This window comes from Chlorocebus sabaeus, chromosome 10, assembly GCF_047675955.1.
Source record: "Chlorocebus sabaeus isolate Y175 chromosome 10, mChlSab1.0.hap1, whole genome shotgun sequence".
Taxonomy (NCBI): Eukaryota; Metazoa; Chordata; class Mammalia; order Primates; family Cercopithecidae; genus Chlorocebus; species Chlorocebus sabaeus.
This window is the reverse complement of record NC_132913.1, coordinates 106,303,170-106,321,159: the sequence shown is the minus strand read 5'-3', so window position 1 is coordinate 106,321,159 and position 17,990 is coordinate 106,303,170. Positions and strand designations below refer to the sequence as shown.

General features: G+C 51.0%; 2 protein-coding genes across 2 annotated transcripts in view; one reads left to right on the top strand and one right to left on the bottom strand.

Moving 5' to 3' along the window:
- The first annotated feature begins 1,574 nt into the window (after positions 1-1,574).
- On the top strand, positions 1,575-10,906 carry PRKAG3 (protein kinase AMP-activated non-catalytic subunit gamma 3). The gene is made up of 13 exons (XM_007966313.3): positions 1,575-1,795; positions 2,140-2,179; positions 2,609-2,764; positions 3,134-3,537; positions 4,920-5,001; positions 5,458-5,516; positions 5,642-5,687; positions 5,892-5,946; positions 6,149-6,275; positions 6,423-6,588; positions 8,960-8,997; positions 9,166-9,312; positions 9,658-10,906. Exons 1-13 carry the CDS (start codon positions 1,763-1,765, stop codon positions 9,772-9,774), a joined length of 1,470 nt encoding a protein of 489 aa, XP_007964504.2. The 5' UTR covers positions 1,575-1,762; the 3' UTR covers positions 9,775-10,906.
- A 6,250-nt stretch (positions 10,907-17,156) lies between these two features.
- CYP27A1 (cytochrome P450 family 27 subfamily A member 1) overlaps positions 17,157-17,990 on the bottom strand; it is a 35,586-nt gene continuing 34,752 nt past the window's right edge. The window contains exons 8-9 of the mRNA XM_007966314.3: positions 17,694-17,906; positions 17,157-17,540 (exon numbers count right to left, since the gene is read on the bottom strand). Coding sequence (XP_007964505.1) covers positions 17,421-17,540; positions 17,694-17,906 — 333 coding nt within the window. The 3' untranslated portion in view covers positions 17,157-17,420. The remainder of the gene's footprint in view (positions 17,541-17,693; positions 17,907-17,990) is intronic.

Sequence of the window (17,990 nt, the reverse complement as noted above, 5' to 3'; positions counted from 1 at the left end):
GACAGTCTCAAAAAAAAAAAAAAAAATTCCACTTGCAACTGAAAGAATGGCAAACACCCAGCAGCTGCTGGACCTTAATTATCAAATCTGGTTGGGCAGGAATGGCAAAGCCCCTTCCTGGCAGTGGATTAAGTTCTTGGTCAGCACATTTGACCACTCCTGGTTCCGCTCTCTGGGAAGGTCTCCCCTTTCCACTCTCCTATGTAGTCTCTGGCTTTGCCTGCTGGGAAGCTGTTCCTTATCCAATACCCTCTGTCCTGCACTGGCAAACTTGTGCTTTTTGCAGTCGTTCCAGCCTTCACAGCCCTCTTCCTGCTGGTGCGGATTTGGAGGGCTGGGAATAAGGCAAGGGAGTGGTGTCAAACCAGGCTTTGCTGATCAGGTTTATGGTTTCTTTGCCAATACAACACCCTCACAATCTTAGAAGCCTTCTGACTGGCTCCATGTTTGAGTAACCACAGCCAATGGCTTCAGGTAGACCTTATTTTTATGCTTGAATACTCTGGACTTGGTGTTCTTCCTACTCTCCTTTCTCTCAAACTGGTGGTGACTATCTTGAGTCCATTTGAAAAAACATGCTTCATGTGAAGGAAATTCTCCCATGCTGATCTCTGTCCACTGAGCCAGTTCCTACGGTCTGGTGAGCAGATGTCCTTGAGAAAGGCTGGGGACCACAGGAACAGCCCTGGCCAAGGCTGTCCTCCCGACTCCATTCTCCTCCACCCTCCCCCTTGCCAGAGTAGGAACATTGAGGGTTGATGGAAAACACATGTAATAAATTCAGCCAGAAATCCACCAGTCTGTTGTTGAGTGTCCACTCCAGGGCCAGGGCTGGGATGGAAGAGGCTGGAAGGAGGATAGAAAGGGAGGGGCAGAGAGAGGAAAACCGGAGCAGCTGGGTCAGCATTCCCGATGCGGACATTGACTCAGGCTCCGGGAATGCCAAGGAAGGGGGTGGCAGCTGCCGGAGCCAGGCTGGGATCCTGTTGGCACCAGGGATGTAGGCACAGCACTCACAGAGGGATGGGGGCTGGGACACCTGCACACCCAGACATATCTCCCAACCACAGGTGGAAACAGGTGTCTCTTCCCCTGCGGGGAGCTCTGAGTGCTCCCCACGCCTTCGAGGTGATTCTCACAGCTCTTCACCTGCCTGAAACACCCACTCCACCTCCTCCACCTGAGAGAGGGACAGGCTCCAGGGACTCAAATCTGGACATCTGGACATACATTGGCTGCTCTCCTGGAACTACCCACAAACCCCTTGCCTCATCTCTAGACTCTGAGCTGGCTGCAACTTGCCCTTTCTAACTCCAGCACCACCCTCTACTGAAATTAGAACAAGGAAGACAGTTACACTGACCTGCCTCCATGTTCCCTGCTTTGGTGCCTGATAATGATGAGGGAGGCCCTTGGAATAGGGGCTCAGAACTCTGAGAGCCCAACTCTGCCCAGCGCCCATGCTCCCACATGCTCCAAGCCACCTCCCCCCATAAAGGGTTCCTCTAGCTTGTCCTCAATGACCCAGGAGGGAGCTGAGGACCAAGCACCCAGATTATCAGGTGTGCCCCTTCCCTCCCAGCAGCCCCAGCCTTCGGGGCTGGAGCAGCTGAGCAAGTAGGGGCCCCTCCCTCTCGTTGCCTGACACCCAATCAGAGAGAAACGGATCCTGGCAGGGCAGGGTGCCCGGGGCTGGGCCCAGAATAGTGCGGCCCAGTCACAGTGTTGCACACTTGCTCTCCGTTGGTCTGGGGCTGGCCACATGGAGCCAGAGCTGGAGCACGCACTGCACAGGGTATGGGGGTCCCAGGGGAGCTGGAGCCGGGGCAGCTGAGGCCAGAAGATTGAGAGCACGTGCTGTGAATGTGTGTCTGTGCGTGTGTGTTTTTGGTGTGTGTTTGGTCTGGATTTTCTCGTGAATATGGGCATGTGCGTGTCTGGGCATATGTATTGTGAGTGTGTGTGGTTCTGTGTGCCTGGGAGCGTTTGGATGTGTGTCTTTCTGTGTGTGTTTGTGTATGGCCGTGTGACTGAGCATGTGTATTGGTGTGCATGGGTATGTGGGCGTGTGTGCAGGGAGAAGGGGTCTGGGAATGTAAGGCACTTTCCCCACTCCTTCAGAAAGTCTTCTCCCCACAGACCCCTTCCTGGAGCAGCCTTGGGGGTTCTGAGCATCAAGGTAAGGAGACTGCCCCCTCCCTGGGGCCTAACCTCTTCCCCCACTTCCTTGTCCCCCACTTTTCTGGGACCACATTCCCTTCCAGCCTGGCTTTTATCTTCCTCCTTTTGGTCCTTCTTCCTTATTGTTCTTCCTCCTTTCCCCAGGTGTGTTTCCCTCACCTCCTCCTTCCTCGTTTCAGAAGTGACTTTCCCACTTGCTGTGTGATTTGCGGCAAATTGCTTAACCTCTCTGAATTTCTGGTCCCTCACTAGCAAAACAGGGATGATAATAATGCCTGCCTTATAAGGCTGCTGTAAGTTTTAAATGAGAAATATGTTGGAGAAAAGCCCATTGGAAGCTTGCAAATCCTAAAGATTATGAATAACATTTGAATTGATTTTTCTGTATTATTCCCTATTAATCAAACAGGCCCCATTCCCCTTCCAGAGATGAGCTTCCTAGAGCAAGAAGACAGCAGCTCATGGCCATCACCAGCTGTGACCAGCAGCTCAGAAAGAATCCACGGGAATTGGAGGGCCAAGGCCTCGAGATGGACAAGGCAGGAGGTGGTGGAGGAAGGGGAGCCACCGGGTCAGGGGCAAGGTGAGGCCAAGGCCAGTTCTGGGGAGATGGGAGCCAGAGCAGTGGGAAGTCCCAGAGGAGCCTGGATCTGGGCTCTCACTCGGGTCCCTCCATAAAACACAGAGTTGGAGCCAACCCTCATCTTGTGGCCTCAGTCTCCCTACGTGGTAGAGAACAACTGCACTGCAGTGCCGGGGGGCCAGAATGGCCAACTCAGAAAGATGGGACAGAGCCACTGTCTGGGGTGACTCTCAGGTCAGCCTCTCACCTGCAAAATAGGGCCACAGCATCCAGGTTTCCAAAGGCTGCTGTGAGATGAACGGCGACAGCAGATGAGAACGTGCTTTGGAAGATGGAGTTACTGTCCTCTTCCCCTCCTCCCCCAAACAGGTCCCCGGTCCAGGCCAGCTGCTGAGTCCACCGGGCTGGAGGCCACATTCCCCAAGGCCACACCCTTGGCTCAAGCTGATCCTGCCAGGGTAGGCACTCCACCAACAGGGTGGGACTGCCTCCCCTCTGACTGTATGGCCTCAGCTACAGGCTCCAGCACAGATGATGTGGAGCTGGCCACGGAGTTCCCAGCCACAGAGGCCTGGCAGTGTGAGCTAGAAGGCCTGGTTGAAGAGAGGCCTGCCCCATGCCCGTCCCCGCAAGCCCTATTTCCCAAGCTGGGCTGGGATGACGAACTGCAGAAACCCGGCGCCCAGATCTACATGCGCTTCATGCAGGAGCACACCTGCTATGATGCTATGGCAACTAGCTCCAAGCTGGTCATCTTCGACACCACGCTGGAGGTGAGGCCATGGCTCTGCCCAACCTGCACTTGCTCTGCATCCACACAGTGCTGCAGCTACCACTCCCACCCTGCAGGATGCCCTGCCAAGCCAGGTGCCCCTGCAAGCCCCCTGAAAGGACCCCTTCTTAGCACTATGGAGGCCATTTGGGGGAGGGAGAGCTTCTACTCTCTGTGAGCACACATAATTTTCATCGCAGCTCTGCCACTTAGTATCTGTAGGACTTTGAGTTGCTTTACCTTTCTTGTCTCTAAAATGGGGATCAAAATGCCTGCTGCACCCTACATAGTTCAGAAGATTCTTGGACTACCCAGTATAAAGCATGAGCAAAGTATGTGTAAGACATTGCAAAGGCCTGGCACAGTAGCTCACATCTATAATCCCATCAATTTGGGAGGTCAAGGCAGGCAAATCACAAGGTTAGGAGTTCGAGACCAGTCTGGCCAACATGTTGAAACCCCATCTCTACTAAAAAAAGAAAATACAAAAAAATTAGCCGGGTGTGGTTGCAGGTGCCCATAATCCCAGCTACTCAGGAGGCTGAGGCAGGAGAATCGCTTGAACCTGGAGGCGAAGGTTGCAAGTGAGCCGAGATCGTGCCATCGCACTCCAGCCCGGGTGACAGTGCGAGACTCCATTAAAAAAAAAAAAAAAAGACATTGCAGAGTCACTTAGAACAAAGAATAGGGGACTGTTTTGTCAACAGAAAAAAATAGTGAGCTCTGGCACCTTCTCTTCCATTAGGCTAAGCTATAAACATCTATAATCTTATTTTTATCATTGTTGTGCCATGCAGCCTTTCCCTAAACATGGTGTATGTATTGTCCATAGCACATGTTTTGATTCTAGTGGTTCTTGAACAAATATGCCTATTTCAGTAGCTTTGTGTTTGTTTTAGGGTGTGTTAAAAAATATAACCAGCATGTGCAGATAGTACTGTTTAGGACAAGGCACAAAATGAGTCAATATAAAATTTATCTACAAAACAGTATGTAGATATGCAAATGTTATGGAAATAACTATGCCTCCGGTACTTAGGCTATCAAAAACTAGACTGTGTCTGTACACACACGCCCTCCAAATGGAAACATGAAGTTAGAATTTTTCACTCCCTGGTGTGCCAGGTGAGGGGCTCAGTGTCTCAGGCCACAGCCTTATCTATGTACCACATGTCCGCAGCAATGGTCATGTCTAGCGTGTACTGTGTCATGAGAAAGACAGGCCAGCTGGTATAGAGGAGGGTCCAGGAGAAGGCCCCATGGAAGAACCCTGGGTGAGACAGGGAGGGGACAGCAGGCAGATGGGAGGTGCCCACTGAGGGGCAGAGAGGAGGGTGAGGGTCTCTCGGGACCCACCCTTGACTGTTCTCCCTGGCCCCTCAGATCAAGAAGGCCTTCTTTGCTCTGGTGGCCAACGGTGTGCGGGCAGCCCCTCTATGGGACAGCAAGAAGCAGAGCTTTGTGGGTGAGGAGAGGCTGGGGAGGTGAAGGGAGATGGAGAAGGGGAGGTGGGGACCTCGTACGGTTGTTCTGGGGCCAATCTCTGATATAGCACAAGCTTGGCTTCAGGCCAAGCCCAGCCAGGGGCCAGGGTGGGGGAAAGTCCATCCCGAGTCTGCGTGGCCAGCTGGGAGACCCTGGGGCTCAATTTCTCCATCTGTGGAGCCGCTGTGACCAGCTGACACTTTCCAGCTCTGCTACTGCATGGCCCCATGCTGTAGGTGCTAGGGAGCAAATGCGGGGAGGCAGGAGAGAAAGAGCCCCACTTATCAGGCCTGGGGGGCTGTCCCACTGTCCTCTTCCCACAGTCCCCACTGTGTCTCAGTGCAAGGAAACTGGCAGGGTGGGGAGGGGATCTGATCCTCAACCTGCTTCCCACCCAAAGGCCCCAAGCTGACCTCCTCCCCCCCCTCCCCTGCAGGGATGCTGACCATCACTGACTTCATCCTGGTGCTGCATCGCTACTACAGGTCCCCCCTGGTGAGGAGTGGGCTGGGAATCTTATGAGCACCCAGAGGGGCGGGGGCAGAGGGAAGTCCTCCTGGAGCCTGGTGCCCTAGAAGCCCACGTCTGTCTGACTTCTGGAGTCCTGTTGATATCTCTAGGTCCAGATCTATGAGATTGAACAACATAAGATTGAGACCTGGAGGGGTGAGTGGGGAGAGGAACCCGGAAAGGGGCTGTTGGTGAGGGTGGGCCAGGGCCTAAGGCGGAGGATGGGCAGGGGGGATGTCCTGGAGCGAACAGGGGAGGGACAATAGGAGCCCCGGGTGCCTGAAGGAAGGGAAGCTGCCTGGGACTGCAAGGCGAGGCAGGTGACCAGCTCCCCTGGCCTGACTCTGGCTCTTTCTGCAGAGATCTACCTGCAAGGCTGCTTCAAGCCTCTGGTCTCCATCTCTCCTAATGACAGGTGGGTGTCCCCGCTCATTCACCTGTGCCTCCTCCTCCCACAGTCCCCTTCCCCAGTCCCACTCAGCTCTGAACTCAACCTCTTCATCCTAGGCGACACACGGACAAGGGAGCCTTGGTGCTCTGCCCTCCTTTTTAGGCGGCTGGGATGGAGGGTGTCTCTCCCCAGGCTGCCTCGAGGCTCACTGCTCCCATCTCTGCAGCCTGTTTGAAGCTGTCTACACCCTCATCAAGAACCGGATCCATCGCCTGCCTGTTCTGGACCCGGTGTCAGGCAACGTACTCCACATCCTCACGCACAAACGCCTGCTCAAGTTCCTGCACATCTTTGTGAGCTTGGGCCCAGGTGGGAGGAAGCGGGAGAAGGGTGATCAGAGGGCCTGAGGAGTCTTCAGCCCTAGGAATCGGCGGGAGGAGCTGGGAGCCCTCTTGAAGCTGCTGGATCCCTGATCTCCACCGGGTCCCCTTCCTAACCAGGGTTCCCTGCTGCCCCGGCCCTCCTTCCTCTACCGCACTATCCAAGATTTGGGCATCGGCACATTCCGAGACTTGGCTGTGGTGCTGGAGACAGCACCCATCCTGACTGCACTGGACATCTTTGTGGACCGGCGTGTGTCTGCACTGCCTGTGGTCAACGAATGTGGTACCCAGCACAGGATGAGAGGCTTGGGCTGGGCTGGGGCCTGGGAGAACCTGGTAGGGGAGAATATGGGAAGGGCAGGGGTTCCCATGCCATCCCTGTGGGGGGTACAGGATGGACTATGGATTAGAAGTCTCCATCTGCTCTGAGACTTGGGCCGGTTGCTTAGCCTCTCTGTGCCTCAGTTTCCTCCTTTGTGAAATGGGATTCTTCACAACACTCATCTTTCTGACTTCACAGGAGGATTTAAAAGGTTATATGCACAAAAATGAGCGTAGTGACAGGAAGCAGCAGATTTTAGTTTTAGTTCATCTTAAAATGGAGCCAGGCACGTGGTGCACGGCTGTAATGCCAGCACTTTGAAAGAGGCCAGAGCGAGAAGGTAGCTTGAGACCAGAAGTTTGAGTTTACATACAATGACACTTCAGGCTGGGCAACAGAGCAAGACCCTCCTGTCTCTAAAATAATAATAACGAAATAATAAAATTTAAAAAGTAAAATGTGCCATGGGACCTCGGGCCCCTAGCCAGACCTCAGTTTCCTACACTGAAAAAGGGCTAGAGGGACGACAAGATTATTTCTTTGGTTGAATGATGGCTATGAAATATTTCAAAGCTAAAATCACCATAATTAAGATAGATATCAAGAACTGTTTTCAATTTATTTTTGATTATATAAAACTTCAAACGTATGAAAATGGTACAAAGAAATTGCATAATGAACCACCTATATCCATTGCCTAGATTAACTACTGTTACTGTATTGCCATAAACAGTTCATCTCTTCTCTGAAGTAATTCAAAGTAAATTACAGACATCGTGTCATCTCACCCCTAAACATTTTAGTCTGCACCTCTTAAAACAAGTGTATTTTTGGCCAGGGGCGGTGGCTCACGCCTGTGATCCCAGCACTTTGGGAGGCCAAGGTGGGCGGATCACAAGGTCAAGAGATCGAGACTATCCTGGCCAATATGGTGAAACCCTGTCTCTACTAAAACTACAAAAAAAAATTAGCTGGGTGTGGTGGCACACACCTCTAGACCCAGCTACTTGTGAGGCTGAGTCAGGAGAATCACTTGAACCTGGGAAGCGGAGGTTGCAGTGAGCCAAGATCACGCCACTGCACTCCAGCCTGTTGACAGAGCAAGACTCCAAAAAAAAAAAAAAAAAAAAAAATGCATTTTATACCACCAAACAAAACCATGAATAATTCATATTATTGTCTGGTATCCAGTCCTTATTCTCACTTCTCCATTTCCTCAAGAATGTTGGGCTTTTTTGTTGTTGTTTTGAGACGGAGTCTCGCTCTGTCACTCAGGCTGGAGGGCAGTGGCACCATCTCGGCTCACTGCAACCTCTGCCTCCCGGGATCAAGCGATTCTTGTGCCTCAGCCTCCTGAGTAGCTGCGATTACAGGCAACCCCCACCACGCCCAGCTAATTTTTGGGGGGTGGTATTTTTAGTAGAGATGAGGTTTCACCATATAGGCCAGGCCGGTCTCCAACTCCTGACTTCAAGTGATCCACCTGTCTTGGCCTCCCAAAGTGCTGGGATTACAGGCATGAGCCACCACGACCGGCCAAGACTTTTTTTTTTTTTTTTTTTTTTTTTTTTTTGAGACAGAGTCTTGCTCTGTCGCCTGGGCTAGAGTACAATGGTGCGATCTTGGCTCACTGCATCCTCCACCTCCCGGATTCAAGCAATTCTCCTGCCTCAGCTTCCCGAATAGCTGGGTTTACAGATGCATGCCACCACACCTGGCTAATTTTTTGTATCTTTAGTAGAGATGGGGTTTCACTATGTTGGCCAGGCTGGTCTTGAACTCGTGACCTTGTGATCCGCCCACCTCGGCCTCCCAAGGGAATGTATTTTTTATAGTTGATGTGTTCAAAACAGGACCCAACTGAAGTCCATGGTTTACACTCGTGTCTTTTGTTCCTTAAATCTCTTTAAATCTAGAACAACCCCATTCCCCCTAAATTGTTATGACATGGGTGAGTTGAAAAGCCCGGGTCAGTTGTCCTATAGGATACCCCACATCCAGATTTGTCTGTTTGCTTGCTAGAGCTGGCCTTTACTTTGTTCTCTAGTCCTGTGTTTCCTGTAAACTGAAATTATATCTAAAGACTTGAAGAGATTTGGGCAATAAATTCAAGGCTAGACTATTTCGTAGGTGATGCCGTGTTACTCACACTGCATTTCCTCAGGATGTTCGACGTCAGGTTGTCTCACTCTGGGATGCTAAGTTTGATCCTTGGGTTCTGATAGTGGCACCCTGATGCAAATAGCCCTAGGCCCTCTACACAGCACCCTGGTTCTGATCGGAGGCTCTTCCCTGTCTTTCTCTCCCTGCCCCCACCCGCCACTCTCTGCAGGTCAGGTCGTGGGACTCTATTCCCGCTTTGATGTGATCGTAAGTGTCCCTGGAAAGGTGGGATGCTGTAGGGAGACTAAGGGTGTGGGAATGGGTGGGGGGCCTCTGTCAACCAGGGGAACCTTGACAAGTATGCAGGGGTTGACATCTGGGGTAGGAGCCCAGGCAAGGGGGTGACTAGGAGCCATGTTTCTCTATCTGCCCCAGCACCTGGCTGCCCAGCAAACCTACAACCACCTGGACATGAGTGTGGGAGAAGCTCTGAGGCAGAGGACACTATGTCTGGAGGGAGTCCTTTCCTGCCAGCCCCATGAGAGTTTGGGGGAAGTGATCGACAGGATTGCTCAGGAGCAGGTACCCTGTGACCTCCATTCATGCCCACAACACATATAGCCCAGTCCTTCTCATGAACGGCTCCAGCCATCCCTGAACATCGGGGCACCTGGCCTATCCTTCCATTTCATGACCAACTCCTGGTGCCCACACTGGCCTGCACTTTGTCCTGTCCATGGGCCCCTTATGCCAGGGGTCGCTGCCAGCTGATCGCCCAAGGCCGGTCACAGCCATCCCTAACTGGCTCCTAGGAAACACTCTCTCCCCAGGTGATGGTGGGTTGTTTCTCCTGATTCTTGGCACCAACCTCAGTAGCTGCTGTAGCCCCATGGCTCTGCCCCCTCACTGAACACTATGGACCCACAGGTACACCGGCTGGTGCTAGTGGACGAGACCCAGCATCTCTTGGGCGTGGTGTCCCTCTCCGACATCCTTCAGGCACTGGTGCTCAGCCCTGCTGGCATCGATGCCCTCGGGGCCTGAGAAGATCCGAGTCCTCAATCCCAATCCTCTTCCACACCTGGAAGACAATGAAGGGAGCCAGGGAACTCAGCCTTCATCTTCCCCCACCCCCATTTGCTGGTTCAGCTATGATTCAGGTAGGCTCTGCCCTGGGCCATGACACCAGCCTCTTAGTCTTCCTGATTTCCTGGATCTCAGATTGGGACGCCCTGAGGACGGGAGTGGCCAAGCTCAAAGCTGAGCAGCCCTGTGAAAACTACAAGTGTAAGGACTTGCATGTCCCCACTTTGTCCCATTTTCAGCTGAGGTCATGGAGACTCTCCTAGGAGGGAGGGACAGAGCCCTGGCTAAAGGCTAAGGCAGCGATGTGACTTCAGACACTCTGGGAAGATTTCCTTGTTCCCTCACAATTCAATTCCCACCTGCTGGGAATTCCATTAGAAGGAAGCAAGTTACCTAAACCTTTGTTGGATGGAATTTCCATCCCCAGTAAGAACTAAAGCTTAAAGGAAGGAGCTTCTACTTACATGCTCATCTCAGGAAATGTGACATGATCTCAGACTCTTTCCTGGTCACATGTTTGCTAGGGGCTTGCAGAGGATGGGCACAGATTCTGTCTACTCGCCATGGCTGGCAAGAGTCCCCTGTTGGAAAGGCAGCTGCCCCTCCTACGTGGTCACCATCTTCCCTTTTCTTTTCCTCACAGGCTTCTTCAGCCTTCCCAGATTGCCCTTGCCCTGCCTGTGTTCCCAGAAGCCCTTGGACATGCCCAGTGCACCATGGCATGATGAAATTAAGGAGAACAGCTGAGTCAAGTCTGGAGGTCCCTGAACCAGAGGCACTAGGATTACCCCAGGGCCATCTGTGCTCCATGCCCACTCATCCCCTTGCAGCCTAACTGGGTCAGACGGCCCCAGTGGGTTTAGTCAGGGCTTCTGGATTCCTCGATTTCTGGGCTACCTATGGCTCCAGCCTTCAGCTCCTGGGAGTCCCAGTTGTTGTTCCCAGCAATGTTGCCACTGCCCTCCTACTCTCCAGGCTTTGTCATTTCAGGGCTGCTGAAATGCTGCTTTTCAGGGGCCACCATGGAGCAGCTGTTATTTATAGAACTGCCTGTTGGAGGTGGGGGCCCTCCCTCCATTCTTGTCCAGAAAACTCCTTAGCTCTCGCAGTGAGCAGTGTTCTGTGTCCCCAGAGATGGATGGCCTTGTATATAGACCCCTATGAATGAGCAATTGAAAAAAAACACAACAAAAGGAACAATCCACGAACTTAGATTTTATAGGTTTCTCTCAAAATGCTGCAGTCTTTGACCTGAACTTGTGGCAAGAGCCTTGTGCTTTCTGAATTCAAAGACAAAAAGGAAATTTGACAAAAATCGCAAGTGGCATTTCTTTTGCATGTAGTGCTATTCTACTGAAATTTCTTTCTTCTCTTTTCTTTACAAAATTGTAAAGAAAATATTAATTCATTGCTTATATAGTAGGTACAACTCGGCCTACAAACTCTAATCTGCAAGAAGCATAACTTTATTTTTCTAACACAGAATGTAATTTCTATTAGGAATCCCGTTTCACCAGGTTTTAGAAATTAATCTCAGTCAATTCAGAGTCTCCCCCGACCTTTTCCTGGGGTTAAGCTTGGTGGGGTAGGGGGGGGTGGCTTTAAGTCATGTAAGACTCTGGTCCTCAGCCATCATCATCTGTCCATTTCAGCACCTGCTTGGACATCCCATCTGGTCATCAGTTGGTCGTGCATGGTCTGCCAGGGGCTCCTTCACGTCCACAAAGCCTCTTTGGGGGTCTGTGGCTTGGAGCATGTGGAACATTCTAGCTCCTGGCCCTGCACACCCTCTGGCTTCAGGAAGCTCAGTGATTCTGTTCCAGGCCAACTGCTAAGATACAGAGCCCAGTCACCTGTTCCGCTCTGTGGCTTGCTGTTTTCCCAGGCTCTTCCCAGGAAGCGTGTGGGTTCTTCTACCCAGTGCTTGCCCACCCTTATCACCTCCAAACCTGTATGGTGTATTTGTCATACTTTCCCCCTCTTTAGCCACAACCTCCTTCTCAGGGTCCTTTTCTCAAGGATTCCAGAAATGTCAACAGTCGCCTTGCTCTCCAAGCCCTGCCAACCCATGGAATCTTGACCAGTCGGGGAGAGAAGGGGCTTTTATTCTGTAACCCATCATATATTCTTCCAAATGCACTGTAAGTGTCCCGAGTTCTTGCCATCCACCTTCAGAATCAAGCCTTTGAAATTCTGAAGCCAAGGCTCGCTTCTGCTATGTCACCTTCCCTGTGGCAACGGGCTGACTGTCCAGAGGAGGGGGAGGTTACTGTCCCTAAAACGTGACTCCTTCCCCTTACCTCACAGAGCAAGAAGGCAGAGGCTTTGTACTGAATTGGTTGGACCATAAATGAAGATGTTCTGTCACTAGACATTTTGCCAAAACCTGAGCGTCAGTGCTGGCTCTGCTGTGGTCCCACCCGAGAAGGTCCAGGGTCTTGGGCTCAAGGGAGAGGATTGGAGTTCGGGGATGGTTGGGTCTGGGCCCAGAGGATCTCTCCAGTGACAGTGCTCCTGGGGAACCTGGGGCTCTGGGATCTTGTAACAGGTCGGTCCTTTGAGGCTGTGCCTCTGGGCGGCTCTGCTCCGTGCATGAGAAGGATCTTCAGCGGTGCTAGGACAAGCAACTGAGAAAGGCACTCTTTGCCCCTCCTGCTCCCCTTGCCATCATGGGAGCAGATCTGTCTCTACCTGTCTGGACTCACCATCCTAAAGACCCGGCAGTTCTTCCCTTCCGGACCTTCTGTAAGGGCACATGCCACCCTCCCTGCCTCAGACCCCTCCTCTGGTCACAGCCCAGCCCTTGCAGCCATCATGGCTGCTAGAAAAGAGTTACGGAGTTGCCACCGGGGCTGCGGCTGCTTCTTCCACTCCAGCTCAGAATCAGAGACGCGCCCTGTGTGCAGCCTGCCGTGCCGCCCACTCTGTTCCCGCATGTGAACTTGGGGCGGGGCTGGTTTTCCACGCATTGCTGCCTCCGTGCCCCCAGCCCCTCCTCAGACCTCTGCGGGCCTCTCTGGGTTTCTGTAGCTTCCTTCGCTTTCCCGTCTCTCTTCTCACAACCCCTTCAGTAGCTCTCCGCCCTGGATGTGCATCAGGATCAGCAAAGAAGCCTTACAAAATGCAGATTGCAGGGCTCCATTCCTAGGGGTACTAATTTCTTCATTTGGGGGTGGGAATTGAGCAACTGTATTTATTTTCTATAAATGCTAGAGACTTATGATTAATAGCACATGATGAACATGAGACTGGGCTGAGAAATGAGGATGCCCCATGCTCATAGCTAGTCCATCATTTGTCATATGATGGGGTCTAGCTATTATTTAATTATGCCTGCAGTCTCCAAGAAGCAATGACTAAGGGTAGTGGCGCAACATAGATGTATGACTCATTACCACTCTCACCATCCTTCTCCCAGACATCCTTAAATGCAGAAGTGTTCATTACAATATCCTACATGTTCCTTTCATGACAATTGTCAAAGTTTTTGTTTGATATGCATATTAAAGCTGGAGTCACAAATAATGACCTGGAAACAAACTCCTATTACCAAGCCAAAATGCACTAAGAGCTAAAACTTCCACAGAACCTGGGCTGTAGATAGCCAGGTAACACTGGGTATCCCATCTATTTTTGTTTACAAAAGTGCTGCCTTGGCCAGGGGCGGTGGCTCATGACTGTAATCCCAGCACTTTGGGAGGCCGAGGCAGGTGGATCACCTGAGGTCAGGAGATCAAGGCTTAGCCTGGCCAACATGGTGAAATCCCGTCTCCACTAAAAATACAAAAAATTAGCCGGGCATTGTAGTGAGCACCTACAATCCCAACTACTCGGGAGGCTGAGGCAGGAGCATCGCTTGAACCTGGGAGTTGGAGGTTGCAGTGAGCCAAGATTGCGCCATTGCACTCCAGCCTGGGCAACAAGAGTGAAACTCCATCTAAAAAAACAAAAGAAAAGAAAAGAGTGCCACCTTGTTTAAGAAGACAAGTTGTTTTCTTAAAGTCTTACCCGAAAATATGGATCTGAATTTGGCCAACAATTTCACATTAGCTGGGGTATGAGTAACACGATGTGTATGGTCTTTTCAGCCAAATGTCGATCTGCTGTGCGGAACCAACAATCCTTAATCCGCTGTTGTTCTTTCTCTATAGAAGCAGGTTGGGGTTGGCTCTCCAGGAGCCTCACTGTGACATCTCTTCATGGTGACGCTTGGGGGCCCTAAGCTCCTGAGAGTCTCGGGGCCTGGAACTGTGCCCCATCACTGACCACTGATGAATTCTGTGCCAACCCTCAAACCAGGGGTGATGTGTTTCTCCCTCCAGAGAAAAAACTGCTGGGAAAGGAACTGAGACTATGACCATATCCATCCTAGAGATATTACATATATATCTGAATGAATCACTGTCAAAGAAAGTGATTTTTTTCATTTATATTAAGTAAGTCTTGTCCAGGCATTGTGATGGAATATAAAGAGGTAATTTCACATACACTTGAAGTACACATGTACACATGAAATTTATGAGAGAATCTCATGTACACTTAGGGTCAGTGCATTTTTCTGTAGGTATATTATAGGGCAATAAATATATTTTAAATATTAAAAGAAACAAGTATAAAGATAAATTACTTTGGCCATATGCTATATTTTGTTTTTTTCTGTTTGGGGATGGGAGACTTTGATTCTATTCGTCCCAATGCCATATGGGCGGGCTTTCTAGTGGCAGCTCCAGTAGGCAAGGTTTCACGTTTGTGTTTTTGTGAGCTTCTTTCCATCTGCATAAGGTTTTCAAGGTTTTCAAGGTTCATCCATAGTGTAGCGTGAATCCGCACTTCATTCCTTTCTTATGGGTGAATAATATTTCATTGTGTGGATACACAAGGTCTTCCTAGACTTCCACGTGAGATCAGTTCATTAACTGAGCTGCAAGACTGTGAACACTGACATGATCTTGCACAACTGCTACAAAACCCCAATCCAAGTCTCATCACAGACTTCCCCTCACCCAAGTACCACCCACGTTGTTTTGGCAGCTCGGCCTTGCTGGTTTGAAGGAGCAGCACACTAGGGAAGGCAGAATTCCACTCTGGTTGACTTTGTGACACAGATCCTGGCAGCCTCGGGGCCCAGCCCCAGCCTCTGCATTTGCAAGAAGCTCTCACAGGTGGATCACCACACAGGAGGGGTTGAGAGCCATATCTGTATAATCAGTAATTCCTCCCAATTCCCTCTAGGTTCTTCTTTTTTTTTTTCTTTGTTTTCTTTTTGAGATGAAGTCTTGCTCTGTCACCCAGGTCAGAGTGCAGTTGCACAGTTTTGGCTCACTGCAACCTCTGCCTCCTGGGTTCAAGCAATTCTCCTGCCTCAGCCTCCCTAGTAGCTGAGATTACAAGGGCATGCCACCACACCCAGCTAATTTTTTTTTTTTTTTTTTTTTTAAGTGGATACAGGGTTTCACCATGTTGGCCAGGCTGGTCTTGAACTCCTGACCTCAAGTGGTCCACTCGCCTTGGTCTCCCAAAGTGCTGGGATTACAATCTGGGTTCCCCTTCTCAATGAAGAAAATTCTGTGTCTTCCTCTCCCCTTTCCTTTTTTTCCCTTCCCCCTATTCCAGTCTCTCTTTCAGGAAACATTTACTAAGCACCTCTTAGGTACTAGACACAGTTAGACACTGGGATCCAACATTAAAGAAGCCTGATTTGTGCCCTTCAGGGGATTCACAGTTGGGGAGAGAGCTGGATCTCTAACAAAGTGAGCATGCTGACAGCTCAGCTCTGTAAGCAGGGGAGGGGAAGGTGGGACACAAGATTGCTCGGAGAGGTCAGGAAGGGCCCTGCAGAAGCAGTGACATTTGAGCTGAATCCTAAGAAAAAGCAAGCTCTCTGTGATGAAATGACAGTTGGGGAAGAGCGTGTTCCAAGAGTGGGGACAGGAGAGACAAAATGTTGAGGCTGGAAAGAGCATAATGTGCTCAGAGACATCCAAGGAATTCAGGCTCAGCTGTGAAAGGGTGACCACGGCCAGGGTGCAGGGTGCCAGGGCACAGTGGGTCTTATGAAGCACGGTAACAACTTTGAACTTGACCTGAGGGCTGAGGGCAGTTCTGAAGTATTTTAATCAGGGCAATGACATAATTTTTTAAATGACTTCAAACCCTATAATTCCCACAGGCCCAAGAAAGTGAACTTTAGGTTGGCGCGGTGGCTAATGCCTGTAATCCCAGCACTTCGGGAGGCCAAGGCAGGCAGATCCCTTGAGCTCGGGAGTTCGAGACCAGCCTGGTCAACATGGCAAAACCCCATCTCTACCAAAAAAAAAAAAAAAAAAAAATCAGGCAAGGTGATGTGCGCCTGTAGTTCCAGCTACTCAGGAGGCTAAAGTAGGAGAATCGCTTGAGCCTGGGTTGAGGATGCAGTGAGCCAAAATGGTGCCACTGCACTCTGGTCTGGATGACAGAATGAAACCCTGTCTCAAAAAATCAAATTAATTCTTTAAAAAGAAAGTGAACTTCATTTTTTTTCTATGACTCTACCAAAATTTACTGCTGGGACTCTGAATTTTCAAGCCAGTGCTGTAATGCATTGGCTCTCAATGGCAACCCACTTTCCTTCGAGTGGGCTTCCTGTACTAAGGAGGCTGGAAAGTTAAAAGCTATAATCCCTAGGCTCCCTTGCAGCTAGTGCTCCAGGCAGGACTTAGGTTCCTCCTCTCAGCTGTATGTGAAAGATATGGAAGGTGGAAGAGAGGTAGAGGCCCCTGCCCTTTCTGCTATCAGGAGCAGTCACGAGGCATTCATAAAGGTCCAAGTCCAGTTACTGCTGACTTCATGGGTATTGAGAGGCAGGATGGGGGTCATCCTGTGTGACATGTTTTGTTTTGCCGGCACAGACCTACTTGAACTTAGTTGAATAGAGTAGCTCTAGAGCCAATAGTTGTAGCAATAGCTTCTAGACTCTCATCCTCCTGATTGTGGCCAACATGGTGCTCCCCAGCCTGCTCAGTGCCTGCTAGAGGTCAACTCTAGCCTGGTCTCGAGCACCTCCAATAATTTTTGTAGCACCCCATTGCCTATATCTCTGCTCTTTCTGTTCAAAGAGGGTGGTTTATATTCTCTACAACTGCTACTTGACCGACACAGTGCTCAGGAGTCACTGCAGTTCCTGCTTGGTGTGGCCTCAACCAGTGCCACGTAAAACCAAGGCCTCTTTGTGAGGTCTGGGAAAGCAAAAGGTGTTCTCAGTTTCCAAGGACCAGGGTGGCTGTGCCTCTCACCAGGACTCAGTGGAGAAGGGGAATTCCTTCAGATGCTGGGTAGTCAAAAAAAATGACAAAGGTCTCCGATAAGAAATAAAAGTCCCTTTATTTTATATTCTACCCAAGGACAGCAATGCGATAAAGCGGTGGCCTTTTATCTGAGAGGGAGTTGCTCAAAAATGATAGAAGTGGCAAAAGCTCAGGGTCTGTGGGAAGTGCAGGGAGTTCCTCCCACCTCTCAAGTCTGGTGGCCTCCTTCTCTCCCTCCTCATCTGAGACATGCGGCAGCCAGGAACCACTATGCCAGGGCTGGAGCCTCTAGGACAAGCCCCAGCAAGGTGAGGACTCAGCTCAGCACTGTCTCTGCAGGAACTGCAGGCCCACTTTCTTATTGGGAACCAGGACAATGCGGGCCACACTCTTCAACTCCCCTGTCTCCGGGGCCAGGACCACCTTGTACTTCTGGATCAGCTGGGGGGCAAAGAGCACACGTGGTTGGGTGGACTATGTGTTTGCCATCCACTCCCCACTCTGCACACTCCTGCCCTGTGCCTCCCTTCCTCTCTTCCCAGGACTCCTCTACCCCTCCCTGCCCACACACCCTTCTAGTCTCTCCCAGCTCACCCTTGCCAGGAGTAGCTGCATCTCCAGCTCTGCAATCCTGCGGCCCAGGCAGGCCCGGACTCCATAGCCAAAGGGCACAGAGCCAAATGGGTGCTGGATCCTGGGGGTAGCAGGCTGGCTGCTCCTCAGCCAGCGGTGGGGCTGGAAGCTCTCAGGTTCAGAGAAGGTGGTGGGGTCCCGGGACACCACGTAGTGGCAGAACACAAACTGGGTCTATGAAGGAAGATTGGGCAGCATGAATGCATCTCTTCGGGGGCATGGGGCACTCCTGGGCAATCAGGCTGTCTAGCCCCACTC

Excerpts from the sequence above, each read along its gene's own strand:
- PRKAG3 (XM_007966313.3), top strand. The coding sequence starts at position 1,763 with ATGGAGCCAGAGCTGGAGCACGCACTGCACAGG. Across the intron at positions 2,180-2,608 it reads TGGGGGTTCTGAGCATCAAG|AGATGAGCTTCCTAGAGCAA; the intron begins GTAAGGAGACTG and ends TTCCCCTTCCAG. Across the intron at positions 9,313-9,657 it reads ACAGGATTGCTCAGGAGCAG|GTACACCGGCTGGTGCTAGT; the intron begins GTACCCTGTGAC and ends ATGGACCCACAG.